The following is a 14,616-nucleotide window of genomic DNA, read 5'->3' as shown; positions in this document are numbered from 1 at the left end:
GTTTCTTTAAGTCTGCTCTAGACGATCAAGTAAAACCCTGTCAGTGTGTTTGTGTGTCATGTTTGAGGTTAACTCTCGCCAACAAGCGCTTTGAATCCACTGAGCTTTAGAGAAGTGCTCGACCGCAGTGTTGTGGTTTGGGCACGTGTGAGTGTGTGTGTGTGTGTGTGTGTGTGTGTGTGTGTGTGTGTGTGGGGGGTGATATGTATTTAAGTTAATGCCGAGTACACTAACTTTGTCTAGTGTGTGTGTTTGTGTGGATAAAGAGGGCGTGTAGCGGAGCAGCGGCTGCAGCTCTGCGTCAGCGGGGTGTGGTGTGATAACAGCCCCTCACTCTCTCTCTATGTCTGTCTGTCTGACTGTCTGTCTGTCTCTCTCTATGTCTCTCTCTCTCTCTCTCTCTCTCTCTCTGTCTCTCTCTCTCTCTCTCTCAGCCAGATGGAGACCCATCCTCCTCTCTGCTCCTCTCTGCATACAGACACTACACTCTAAAGGAGGTTTTTTTTCTTACCTACTTTTTTAAGGAATCACAAGACAGGAGAATGTCACTGCTTTTGAACTCGCATTGGAAGTCGACAAAATAATCTGAAGCAGCTCTGACAGAAGATGGGGGGGGGCACGTTTGGCTGATTGCCAACGTGCGGCATCTGTCGGCCATAAAACAGCCAATCAGCAGCGACATGAGTCAACTAACAGAGGCCAAATAATTCAAGCCTAACGGCAAAAATGTAAAGAGAATCCAGCATGTCGACATGGAAACTGGAAAATCATGCAAATCACACGACAAACGTGCAAGAACAACGTGCAGCAACGGTCACAAGCTGAAACTAAACGACAACAACAAATAAGAAACACGCGTTAATGAACTTAAAAGCTAGAGTGTCCATGCTTTACGCTTTGTTTATACGCGCGCTAGGCGCCGTAGCGTGAACGGAGGCGTTTATTCTCTCTGAGCTGTTCGCTGCATTATTCTAGAGGACGTACAAACAAAATGTATTGTGAAGAATCAAAAAAACCATAAACCAACAAAACTAATCTCCACAATGCTGAGGAGGGATTGTAATTATCTGTAAAGTCATATTTCATATTCATGGACTACTTTATTGCCTTTATACAAACCCTGTGAAGAAAAGGTCAAGTTTTAAACAAAGGTTGAATATCCTGTAAGAAACTAAAATGATAATTTAAAAGTGAATTGTGCTTCTTCATAAAATCCCTAGTTTAGTTCTTCTTATTCTTCCTGATTAGATGACATTAAATGTTCATATTTTTGCTAAATTTTGTGAAATGAATTGTTAGTGCATCTTTAAATAAATGTTTTCATCTTTGTAAAGTGATTCATTGTGTCCAGTTTGCATCAAGAAAACAACATGAAGTAGACGCAGAGACGCCTACATTCAGAATGTGCAGGTGAAGAAAACAGAAAATCAGTTGTTGTGATGATGGGAAAGAGACCAAAAAAACAGGAAAGTGTTAAAAGCATTCAAGGGGACGGACAAAATGAAACGGAGGAATAAGAAAAGCACAAAATATTTGTTTGTTTGTTCAAGCAGAATGAATCACCATAATGTTCCTCAGTCTGTGTTTTTGGCAACGTGAGTGAAAGAAATAAAATTTCACACCACTTCAATTTACACTCAAAGCCAAAACATTTCTTCTACCTCTCCATCTCACAACTTCTCTAACTTCTGCTCTCTTTCTCTCTCTGGATGCCATAAATAAGAGGTGGACGTAGTCACCGTGACGTCACCTGTTGGTTTGTTTTGTTTTGATTGACTGACGTTTTGGAGCCATTTTGGCCGCCGCCATCTTGGTTTTTTAGACGTTGCATTTTGATTTGAGGCCATCACCATCTTGGTTTTCCCTACCTCCACCATCTTGGTTTCCCCTGCCGTCGCCATCTTGTTTTTTCGCAACCAGAAGGGACCCGAGAGGGTGGAGCTAAGTACAACCAAACGCTGAATTATATATTGTTGGCCAACCAAAATATTACAATTCACTTTGATGAAGTGAAAACACACTGTGAAAGGGTTAAAGTTCTCTCCAACCAGACAAAGCCGTCTTAGAGTCATTTTCTCATAACTTCTTTACAACCAGAGGAGTCGCCCCCTGATGGACATTAGAGAGAATGCAGCTTTAAGACACTTCTGTATTGACTTCACTTTTCAGAACCAGAGCTTTCTTTGACCCTTAAATGCATTGTTTGTCATTATTGACTCGTCCCTCTGACAGTCAGCTGTTGTTGTTTTGACTTTTTTATGCACTTTGATCCAGCTCTGTGTGTGTGTGTGTGTGTTTGAGAGAGAGAGAGAGAGAGAGAGAGAGAGAGAGAGAGAGAGAGAGAGAGAGAGAGAGAGAGAGAGAGAGAGAGAGAGAGAGAGAGAGAGAGAGAGAGAGAGAGAGAGAGAGAGAGAGAGAGAGAGAGAGAGAGAGAGAGAGAGAGAGAGAGAGAGAGAGAGAGAAAAGAACCTCGTCTTGTCAACCTTGAAAATCGAAGAATTGGTGAAACCTTTGTGACTTGATGGTGCAGGTTCACATTGAACCCGTTAACCGAGGCAGTGCTTTGTGTTCCCCATGCTGGTGTCTCACGCAGGAACCTTGTAACAGCAGGTTTGGTGATTCACATGAACACTCTCCTCTCCTTAGAAAGAAAAACAAATACTTTAATTAAATGACAACATAATCAAGCTAAAAGAAAGGACTTTTTTATCTTTTGGTTCCATTTCCAATCATTGCAAATAATGAAACTCATGTTTATTCCTTTGAAATATATAGTAATATCATGCTTTTAATTTCTGTGGATTGTCACTTCATTACATATTCACTGTTCTACAGTTTCGGCTTTTATAACGTATTCTGACAAAGCACTGAGGGTCATGCAAACAATGGTTTGCAGAGGGGTTGCAACATCTCTGTCATCCAAAGAATGGAGTCAGAGAAAGCTGTCAATAAAAACACACACAATCAGATGTTGAAGTTTAGCTTTACCCGTGAAGTTGTTGGTGGAACATGGTTAATAGTTTTGTAAATATATATTACAAGTGGAAAACAGAAATCAGAATCAGCTCTTGATGCTTTTCAAGATCACCATGTCTCTGTGGTGACCGGAGCTCACGGACGCTCAGCACATCTTATCTTTCAGTGTGTGCCGGATTCAAAGGATTCACGTCCAGCGAGCGTCAGAGCAGCTCCGGCCCTGAACTTCCTGCAGAAACCTCTGGGCCTCGGCGCCGCACACAGCTCTTAAGTAGGGCAAAACTATTTCACCCAAAGCCCAGATGTCCCAGTTTTTTCTACAGCAACTAAACGCAGCATGCTTACGTGGATCTGTGTGGAGTCTCAAAACTACGCACATTTAACAATCTGTAATACTGAGGTAATAAATCAAGAGAGAAGTAGAGTCATTTTCTCATAGACTTCTATACAACCAGAGGAGTCGCCCCCTGATGGACACTAGAGAGAATGCAGCTTTAACACATGAAGCTTTGACTTCACGCCTGGTCATAACAACAGCTTGTACATCTGCAGATCTTCTGGATTCTCTCTTTGAATGATGAATGCAGTCTATCTCCACCTGCTGTGCTGTGGAGAGTTATTTCTCCTGCTAGTTGCTCGTTTGCTGTAGTCGTTTTTTTGGTGTGTTCAAGTGCAACTTGCAACTGCAACAGCAGCTCGGCCTTTTTAACTGCTGCTTCTCTGATGTTGGTGTTTTTTTTAAGGACCCTGTCCCTTTAAGAGGTGGTGGTCCCTCCTCGGCTTGGCGGAGGGCTGGAGGGAGTGGAGCTATCAGGGAGTGGTTGGTTGGTTGGGGGCTGGAGATAAGTTTGTCCTCTCTGTCACGTGCAAAGAAGAAGTGGACGTGTAGTTTCTACTGTATCATAATCATGACGACCATGTTAACTTTACATATTTTGGTTGTGAGAGGGTTATGAAGAGGAAAAAGGGGGAGAAATGTTTCCCTCCTTTTACTCCTCTTCCTTCTTTCTTGTGGTTTTTAATATATTTTACTGACTTTTTTAGTTTTCTCCTCCACCTCGTCCCACCCCTCTTTCATCTCTTTCTATTTTCTTTATCTCCCCCCTCTCTCGCCTCCTAGATCACTTCGACACTGTTGTTTTGTTTTATGACTCGATTGCCATCGTTCTGGTTCGTCCTCCCCTTCCCTCCCACGGTCGGGACAATATAGAGACGTCTGTGCTCGGTACAGCGAGGCTCGGGCCGCGGCAGCGACATGGCGGAGCGGTTGAATGCAACATAAACATGTGAAGAGAGACGCATTCAAGGCTGAGAATAAATGAAGATCACAGTTATCGACGGTCTGCACACATCCGTCGAGCAAGAACACTCTGATAAACCATCTTCTGAGGCAGCAGGGCTCGACAGTAGGGGTTGACAGTAGGGGTTGACAGGTTGCCATTTCGCAACCATTTTTGAGAGATTTACAACCAAGTCTTGGCCTTTGTGGCAACCACTTTTAATTAAGAGCAAAATGTTTATCCCAAAATATATTTATAAGTACTGTTACAGTCAGAACCAGAAGCAGATGATGCTGCTGCTCAGGCTTCTGTTTAAAAAAAAAAAGAATGTGGAAATGTATTGAACTGACAAAGAAGCAGAGGAACATGAACTCTACACGCAAACGTTTGTAAAGTCTTGAGAGGCGAAGTATCCCTAACATGTTTGAGGGAAAAACAGACACATGTTGCATGTCACATTTTCATCATTGAGCCGACATATACTCTCTTTAAATTACTCGGAGTGTATAAGGGGACTAAAAATAGCAACCGTACTTTCGGTTTCAACAACCAAGAGCTGATAGACGTTGGTGCTGAGCCCTGGTCAGTGTTCAGACAGACATTAGCACTGTGTTGCAAAAATAAATATTTAGTTTTTCCAATATTCTGTGTGCACACGTTCATGCTGTCCCTCAGGAGGGATTGTAATAATGTTTGCGATCCCTTAAGAATATCTCTGGTTGAAGAAGTATAACCATAACTGTCTCAAAGGTACCTGAACGCACCAACGCACTCACATTGTAATGTTTTATTTATTTAGTATCTCAAGTGACAGTGATCTCAGGAAGTTCTGTTACACTGCAGATTTTTGGTGGCCCTTTAGCTCCCAACCAGCCTTCAACAAACCGACTCATCTCTGTGACTTATTAACCAACCCCCACCCTTCCACACACACACACACACACACACACACACACACACACACACACACACACACACACACACACAGAAAGTAAAGAAGGTTGAGAGGGTGTGTGTTCATGTCAGAATTTGTCTATATAAAGGAAGTGCAGGCCAAAGACTTCTGACCCTAAACGCTCACCGCTCACACATCATACGTACGAGCACACACACACACACACACACACACACACACACACACACACACACACACACACACACACACACACACACACACACACACACACACGTTGACTTTTCCTTCATTTTGCTGCGAAGCCTCCTTCCCTAAGAGGGGGTCCTCTCTCGTCCCAGGACTGGGCCTGTGAGGGGAGGGGCATCTGTGTGTGTGTGTGTGTGTGTGTGTGTGTGTGTGTGTGTGTGTGTGTGTGTGTGTGTGTGTGTGTGTGTGTGTGTGTGTGTGTGTGTGTGTGTGTGTGTGTGTGTGTGTGAGGGACTCCAGTTACAGGAGTTGTGCAATGTTTGGACCCTCAACTGGAAACCAATGGGAACTGACCTCCCTGCCCTCTCCCAACTTATCAGCTCCTCCTTCTCTCGTACTCCTCTTCCTCTCCTCGCCTCCTTCTCTCCTCCTTGTCTCCTCTCTTCTCTTCCGGCCGTCCTGACCTGCACTTGAACCCTTCTTGTAAGAAAATGGACGACTGCCCTCAGGTGTTTGGTGTATTTTTATTTTCCCCGTCGATAACTGGCCAAAGAAAAACAATGTGACAACGAGTACGTCGGCAAGAAATGTGTTATGTAGGTACCAGGCAGCAACGTCCAGTTCTGAGAAGTGCAGTCAAAGCTTCATGTGTTAAAGCTGCATTCTCTCTAGTGTCCACCAGGGGGCGACTCCTCTGGTTGTATAGAAGTCTATGAGAAAATTACTCTACTTCTCTCTTGATTTATTACCTCAGTAAACATTGTAAACATGAGTTTATGGTCTCAATCTCTAGTTTCAAGTCTTCTTCAATACAGCATGATGTTCATTTAGTAAATGATGGTCCATTTAGAGTCAAACAGACCATAAAGCAGGGTATGCTTTAGGGCGGGGCTACACAGTGATTGACAGGTCTCTACCAGAGACGTATACGGCGTCTCTACGTCACTCCTTCTCAGTCCAAATATGGTCACGGCTAAATCGCCGAACTCGAAGCTTCAAAACATCAGTCCACAAACAAATGAAGTCACAACGACAACGTCCACTCCTTATGTACAGTCTGATACTTTCAGATAGCGATGTGAACACAACCGGTGCTGAGGTTGACGGCTGCAACACTCTAACCAATAACAGCAGAAAATGTCCAAATATCACAATTGCATTATGTCTGTGCTGTGCGTGTGTGCTGAAAGCCCAAAACGCTGCAGCCTGAAGCTTTTTATTTGGATTGAATGGGACATCATCACCAAGGTCTCAACATCATGGAGCAGCAAATAAAACACTTTTTATGCTAACGCTCTCATTATTGGGCAATCTGTAACTTAAGACTCCTGCAGCATCACGTCTTTGTCCCTTTTATTCGCTCTCCCTCCTGAAATGCGTCCAAATAATCCTAAAGATGCCATAAAATCTATAAAGATGCATGAACTCTCCTCTGTGACTCAACCGGAGCTGTGTCTGCTTTCGCATTCACCGCACGGACAAATTAGCGTTTAATATCTGAATGCTATCGACGGCGTGTCGGGAGGAATTTAGACGCCGCCGCGAACTGGGATTGAACCCACAGCGCTGTGAGTAAGGGCACATTATTTAGGTTACTTCTCTTCATCTTCTCATGCTGATTGTTCACTCAGTTACATCAGAGGACAGCCAACCCCAAACTGAAGCTGCTGCTGCATATTAAATAATAATAATATTTAATGGGTATAGGATAGAAATGTGTGTGTGTTCCTTTGATAGTCTTTTTTTTTTTTTGCAACTGCTTTGGGTCGTGATGGCGTTCATGAGTCTAGGTATAACCAGACATGACCGTGTACTTAGACCCTGTGATGGCATGAACAGAGTGTGGCTGACTGGGGCAATCCCCCCCTCCCCCCAAAACACACACACACACACACACACACACACACACACACACACACACACACACACACACACACACACACACACATGCCCGGGGTGTTTGAGAGAGGCAGCACTGACCCAGATAGTGTCTCTGTCTCACCCTCACCTCTCTCTCTCTCTCTCTCTCTCTCTCTCTCTCTCTCTCTCTCTCTCTCTCTCTCTCTCTAACCAGCACTGTAAAAAATTAGCCCTGCAAGAGTTTTAATTTCCTGTAGAGTTGTCGTGTAAATGTTTAAAATAGTAAAAATGATCCATCATAACATCCAAGAGCCTTAAGAGTACATTTACAGTTAGCTAGTTTATTAAAAATATATATTTTTCTCACCTAAAAAAAAAGCTCTACCGAGTGGATGCGACTGAATTTGCCAACTTGTTTTTTTTTAGCAAAATAGACACAAACGTCACCTGTAACCTTCTCGTGATGTCTTTTTTTAAATGGCAGTGTGGCCGGTTAAAGTGTATCGGTTAAAATATTACGACGCCAGCCCCAAGTGGAACCAAGAGCTGTTGTTGGGTAATAAACTCCACCACGGTCCCCTGAGGGTGAGAAAACACAACGAGGCTGTAAAGGCGGACCAGTCTCATTTAGACACTTGTTAGCGACCGTCAAAGCTTCTTCTGTCGCCAGAGGGACATTTACTGACGTGGTTTATGTCATAGAACAAAACCTTAAAATCTCTTCAGCTTGTTTTAAACACAGACACAAAAACACACGTTTCTTTAAATCAAAGAACACTTGTGGCGATTAGCTGCAAATCAGAATCAGAAATACTTGATTTGTTGAACCCCGGGGGGGTAATTGGTATAAACAAAGTTCTGAGTTTGTCTTTTTCACTCCAAGCTGTTCCCATTTGGTGAAGGCCAATGGATTTTTACAACCCATGTTGCAACAAATCTGATCTGTCTTCTAACAGGATGCAAACATGCTGTCAGCCTCGTCATTTCTGTCAACACGCTGCTGTGTCATTCTCTGTGATTCAACGCTCTTGTTTGGGTCTGGCTGCACTGAAAGATGTGTAGAAATGTTTAAACGGAAACATACGGAATATTCCAGTATAGTCAGCAAAAGGAAACCAAAACAATTACACAAAAATATAATGTCCACGTTTCACAGGACTGAAAGTTTGCAGACTTTCACCCAGGAGGCCTCTGTTCATGTCTTGTGTGAAACCAAAAGTGAGATGTTGACCCCACGCTTGCTACATAGCGCTACATTCGATATATTCATGCTGGTTATGATTTTTAATTTGTAACGTTACGTTGTTGCGATTGTTGTTTTGATCAAGTAGATACATTTCCAACTCCAGTGGAAGCGTCATTGTTTCAATCTGAACATATGATATAAAACAGGAAGGGAGGTCGTCTCTCAGCTGTTGACTAGTTCATTGTTTACACCGTAATCTAGGCTTTCAGCAATATGATGATGTTATTGATCAACATGACAATGGTCGTCACATGTCCACAATAACAACAAAGATATTATTTTTGCTTCACTTCGTTGTTGTAGCGAATAGACAAATCAGAGTTACAGCATGCTAGCATACGCTGTCAAATGAATTGAAATGCACCCGTTTGGTGATTCTTTGGTTTTAAACCAAACGAAGAAGGATGTTTTAAGCTGTGCGATAAACAAGTCGGGACTAAAGATGGAAACTCAACAAATCTCTGCTCCCATCTAAGAACTCACCGTCTGGACTCAAAGACCAGGAGAGTTTTGGTATCGCCCGACTCTACTCTTAGCAAAGTAAGAAGTTCCCCCGTGGCTGTTGTTGTGTTTCTCCCTCATCTGATTATGTAGCAGCCCAGCTCTTTAATGTGAGCCGGGTCAGAGAGAGGCTCGCTGGTTCCTCCACTCGGCAGTGAAAAGGTCCCGTCTCTGTCTGTCCGTCTGTCCGACCCTCTCTACCCCCCCCCCCCACCATGACTTCCTGTGGTGGGATCAGAGGCTGACAGGGTCACACCCACCCCACCCTTCTTTATTCCAGGAACTCCACAGTGGGACCCCCCCCCCCCACCCACACACACACACACACTCTTGTCACTCCTCATTTACACACGTACAACATACACACTCACTCTTAGTCTCTCACTATCACTACTCATTAGTGCTGCTTTCTCCACACACACACACACACACACACACACACACACACACACCCTCCTTCCCCTTGTCTGCCTGCAGATGTGGATCAAGTCGGATTTGCAAAAAGATTCTCAGCGTTTGCTCCGTCCTGTTCCGAGTGGTAGATTTGGGTGTGGTGTGAATGCTGCAGCTCGACAACACAAAAGTTCAGACGACTTAAACTTTAGTTTGTTTTCTCTGTGATTTACTGCTTACGTGGCTCCGTCTGAACTCCACCTAGCTGGAGCTCCACATCAGGTTTAAACAAACCCTCAGGAATTACATTGCAAATCCTATTCGATCCAGATATGGCTACATGTACGTTACAGCTCCAATCCGAAAACCCGTTGGAGCAGACTTATTCTGGAGTCTGTACACAAGATACTCAAGACAAGAACGCAGAGCTTAAGGCCTTCCGATGTAGAAAAATACCAGATTCTCTAAAAGCCTCTGCTGGAGTTCTGCCCTTCAGCTGTGCCGTCCGCAGCCTTCAGCTCTTTCCACCAGACAAAAACAAATCCTCCCTCCTCCACACTGTCTGACACTCACCTAAAAAGGTCAACAATGAGGCATTCACAACTAGAAGAGGTGCTTTGTATCATGTCTCATTTGGGTTTATTTTGCAAATAAATTCCACCTAAAGCTTGGCGATAAGAAGTTGGCTCAGGGGGTGAAAAGCACCTCCTGTGTGACCAACAGATAGTTTGCATTTTCTCTGTCGGGTAAATTTACATCTTGACGAGACTTTTAGAAGAAGGGGACGAGGATGTTCGATTGTTGATGGAGAGCCGTTTTTTTATTCATGCTACCTCCGTAGAACTAAATGGGCCGGTTCAAGCAAGAAGTGGCCAATCCGATGATAACGAGCTGGAACAAACCCCCGAAAAACTGAATTGAAAAGAAGACAATGGACAAAAGAAGAACAGGTTGTAAAAGATGACAATTTACTGTAACAATATGACCTCTTGGTCGAGGATATAATGTACACGTAGTTTAGATTAGTGATGGGAGGGTTGCATAAGTTCCTGTTCGCTGCACATATCATCCTCTTAACTCTATAAACCTTTTCAAACTTGAAAACATTCAAAATAGGCCCCTTTTGCATTTCCTGTGTCAGTGTTTGTTAATGCAGGAGCTAACAGGAAGTGAGCGTGCACCAACGCCCTACAGAATGAAAAGGTCCATAAATGAATACGCAGCCAGTTTGTTTGTTTCCCTTGTACTTCAAGTAAAAGTACTTTATTGCGTTACAAATGTTTAGCTGATGCTTTTATCCAACAGTAACGGCAATGAAAAGTTTCAAACGTAATCATAGAATGTATATAGGAAGAGGATGTAGTCATCGTGACATCAGTCTGGTTTGTGAACAGCCGGTTTGAAGCCTTGAGTTCAGCATTTTGGCCAACACCATCTTGGTTTATGGCGGTCGCTTTTTTGCTGTTGCCATCTTGGTTTTGGGGCCATAACCATCTTGATTTTTAACAACCAGAGACCTGTCAATCACCGTGTAGCCCCGCCCTAAAGCATCCCCTGCTTTATGGTCTGTTTGACTCTAAATGGACCATCATTTACTAAATGAACATCATGCTGTATTGAAGAAGACTTGAAACTAGAGATTGAGACCATAAACTCATGTTTACAATGTTTACTGAGGTAATAAATCAAGAGAGAAGTAGAGTCATTTTCTCATAGACTTCTATACAACCAGAGGAGTCGCCCCCTGGTGGACACTAGAGAGAATGCAGCTTTAAGACACTTCAGAGGTTGTTTCCTGCTTGTATCCTTCTAACTGCAATGCATTGTGGTCCATTTTCTCCTCCTTTTTGTGTACAAACCAGATGGATTTCTTCCTGTGTGATTGTTTGTCGGTGCAAAATGGTTTCCCTAACAAACCAGATGTTAGCCTCAGGGTTTTGGCCCCCCCCCCCTGAAAGATTTGCTCTTAAATACATCAGTATTACATGGTGTTACATGGTGTCGACCCAATTATTTACAAGAGACCCACTAAATAAAGAGATAGAAAGTAAAGTAAAAGCTGCTTTAAAACGTTGTTTGGTGTAATTTCAGAGCCTGACTGTGTGTTGGTTGCCAGTTGGGGGGGGAAGGTGTGGCATCGAGCTCCCTTCACCTTTGTTTGGAGACACAGAGGGGGCTCTGTCCCATCACAATGGGCCTGAGAGACCAGTGTGTGTCCTCTCTGTGTGCGTGTGTGTGTGTGTGTGTGTGTGTGTGTGTGTGTGTGGGAGGGGTTGTGCTGGCAGCCACACCCAGACTGATTGGCTGATGCCACACCTCACAGTGGAATCTGCTGGAGCTGGGTCACATGTTGGCCCACATGTTGGTCTGCAACAGTCTTTAGGCTGACCTGGATTTGGCTTCATGGCTTCTCTCAGCACTGGATTCTGGATAAAGGAAGTCTTTATTTCCAATTTGTGACGTATAAAGTACAGTAAGTACATTTATTCTATTACTGAATACAGTAACTCAACCTCTAATGCCTTAAAATATTTTAAATATTGCTACTTTGACAAGTTATTGTTTCTTAATATCCTTTTTTTATTACTATTAATGTAGATATCTATCACACTCATTTCAACTTTTTCTATACATAGCACTACGTCTCCCATGACAAGTAGCACAGCTGCAGACAGGAAGTGTAGAACTACTTTGTGTATTTGAGCCTCTGTGAGAAAGAAGGCGTGAAGTCATCACTTCCTGTCTGAATCTACCTCACACGGGACGACATGATTCATTGTAAACTACGCTGAGTCGGTCAGTGCGACGGTCCGCTAGTGTGAACAGCTTCAACCTTCCACCAGATGTGTCAGCTTCACACGTAGGAGGCACGCAGGCCGAAAGAGATGCAGCTCAGATGTTAACCTGCCGATCTCACAAAGTCCGGATTCTTTTCAAAAGCCACAAAGAAAAAAGAATTCCACTGAACTGTAACCGCATTCGCATCAGCAAAAGACGAGTTTAAAGAGGAAGAAAAAAATCAGAAGAGGAAGTCATCTTTTGTTACTACTTCCACCATTGTGGGTTAGATCAGCAGTATTCACAGTGAGGGTCACGACCCGGCCGTGGGTTGGCTGAAAACTGAAACCTAGACGCTCTCGTTGGTGCAATCTGCTGGTTTGTCTTCAGTCTGTCGAATCTTTTATGTGACATTGGTTTGTTTTCAAGTCCGTTATTGCTTTTATGTGAGATTCAATCTGTCAATCACAATTACTCTGGCTCAATAAAAGTCAATTTGATTTCATATTATATTATATATCAGAAAATGTATCGACAGCTGATCTCAATAATTAGTGAATCATTTCGTGCAGCTCCGGCTCCTTTTTACTTGTTCTTTTGTGTCAATTTTAGAAAAAGTTCTGGTTGCATGTGTCTCGACAACATTTAAGATTTGAGACTTGTTTTGTTAAATGTATAAAAGCTTTTTTGTAGATTATAAAAAAAGAAGTATTTGCCTGAAGGGAATGTGTACTTTTGGTATTAGCTGTCATTGTCGACTAACACTCGTATGGTTGATTGAATTGATTCAATCAACAGATCTATAACACTGAGTTTCTCCTCAATGATTCTTGTGTTTACCACAGATGTGCTCATAGGTTTCTGGGAAATAAGAAAAAAAAAAAAGCATAAAAAACAACCAACGACATCTTAGTCCAAAGCGAGCGATTAGCCGACTAATTGATTAGATTTACGGTTGTCACACAATGTTTAGTTCAGATTCTGCTGGCAGTCAGTGGAAACCTTCAAGTAGATGATTTACGTCTCTATAAATATTGAACATCGATCGTTCAACTATTAATAAATAGTTTTATAGTGTTAACAGAAGGAGTATCTCAGATTTAGATGTGAGAGAAAGGAAGTGGACATGGAGAGAAAATGGAGACAGAGAAGAAGAGAAGGGGTGTGTGCAGCACGAGAAGTGTGTGTGTGTGTGTGTGTGTGTGTGCTGAGTCCTCTGCCTCGGCACTCCCCACACCTCTCTCTCTCTCTGTGTGTGTGTGTGTGTGTGTGTGTGTGTGTGTGTGTGTGTGTGTGTGTGTGTGTGTGTGTGTGTGTGTGTGTGTGTGTGCGTGCGTGCGTGCGTGCGTGCGTGCGTGCGTGCGTGCGTGCGTGCGTGCGTGCGTGCGTGCGTGCGTGCGTGCGTGTGTGTCTTGCGCGGCTTCCAGAAAAGGGTGTGTCCGCCTGCCGCTCTGAAAGGGAGGGAGGGGTCAGTCCACGGCTACTCCTCCCTACTCTCTCTGTTATTTCTCTCTCGCTCTCATTCCCTCACTGGCAGCCTCAGGATTAGGCCTTTTGTCTCTCTGCCTCCTCTGTCTCTCTTTGCCTTTCATTTTCTATCTTCTTCTTTTTTTTTTTACCAGAATGTGTGTGTGTGTGTGTGTTGTGTTACCCCTCCTCTGCTGGAAGATTTGTGAGAGGGTTTTTTCTTTAGCCAGCTTTTAGATCAGAGGTAATTTCCCCCTCCTCCAAACTCTAGCATGCCATTTCCTGTCCTACTTCCGCTTCTACCTACCTGTCTTCCTCCCTTCTCTACATTTCCTTCCTTCTTGTCCTCCCCACCCCCCCCTTCGCCCACTTCACTCCTCTTTCCTTCTTCAAATTCTTCTCCTCTCCCCTCCCCTCCCCGTCCTGGAAGTTTTGGCCTTTTTCTTTCTCACCCTTCCCTCCCCTTGTTTTTCTCTGCCATTTCTCCCCACCCCCCTTATTTTTCCCTCCTCAACTAAACCCCCCCCCCCCCCAGTATCACCTCCTCTCATTCCCCACCTTCCTCCTCTACTCGTCATAGATCCCTCTCACCTTCTTCTCCTCTTCCTCCTCAGTGCCAGTCAACTCCTAAGCAGAAGAAGAGTGCGGTCGGCACCCAGAAGAAGCTGAGGAGCACGGCCAAGCAGAGCGCCCCGACCCGACAGCAGCAACCGCCGTCGTCGTCATCGCCGCCGGCAGCCCGGGAAGAGGAGGAGGAGGAGAAGGAGGAAGAGGAGGAGAAGGAGGAAGAGGAGGAGCCGGCGACCAGGCCTCGGCCGCCACAGGAGGAGGAAGTGGAAGAGGCAGGCGAGGAGGAGCGAGAGGAAGTGGCGACACAGTCTGTGAAGAAGAAGGAGGAGGAAGAAGAGGAAGAGGAGGAAGAGGAGGGCGGGACTACCATGCCTTCTGTACAGATCAAACTAGAGCCGGAGGAGATGGAGTGCACGGTGAGGAGGGGGGGGGGTTGATTGGTT

At 44.2% G+C, this 14,616-nt stretch overlaps 1 protein-coding gene across 2 annotated transcripts in view; it reads left to right on the top strand.

The window, feature by feature from the left end:
- Positions 1 to 14,616, top strand: part of klf8 (Kruppel like factor 8) — a 54,271-nt gene that overhangs the window by 13,189 nt on the left and 26,466 nt on the right. For both annotated transcript variants that reach the window (XM_079172416.1, XM_079172415.1), the window contains exon 2: positions 14,218 to 14,589. In XM_079172416.1, coding sequence (XP_079028542.1) covers positions 14,218 to 14,589 — 372 coding nt within the window. The remainder of the gene's footprint in view (positions 1 to 14,217; positions 14,590 to 14,616) is intronic.

Source organism: Pholis gunnellus (genome assembly GCF_910591455.1).
Source record: "Pholis gunnellus genome assembly, chromosome: 13".
Lineage (NCBI taxonomy): Eukaryota > Metazoa > Chordata > Actinopteri > Perciformes > Pholidae > Pholis > Pholis gunnellus.
The sequence above is the reverse complement of the archived record's forward strand: the minus strand, read 5'-3'. Positions and strand labels throughout refer to the sequence as shown.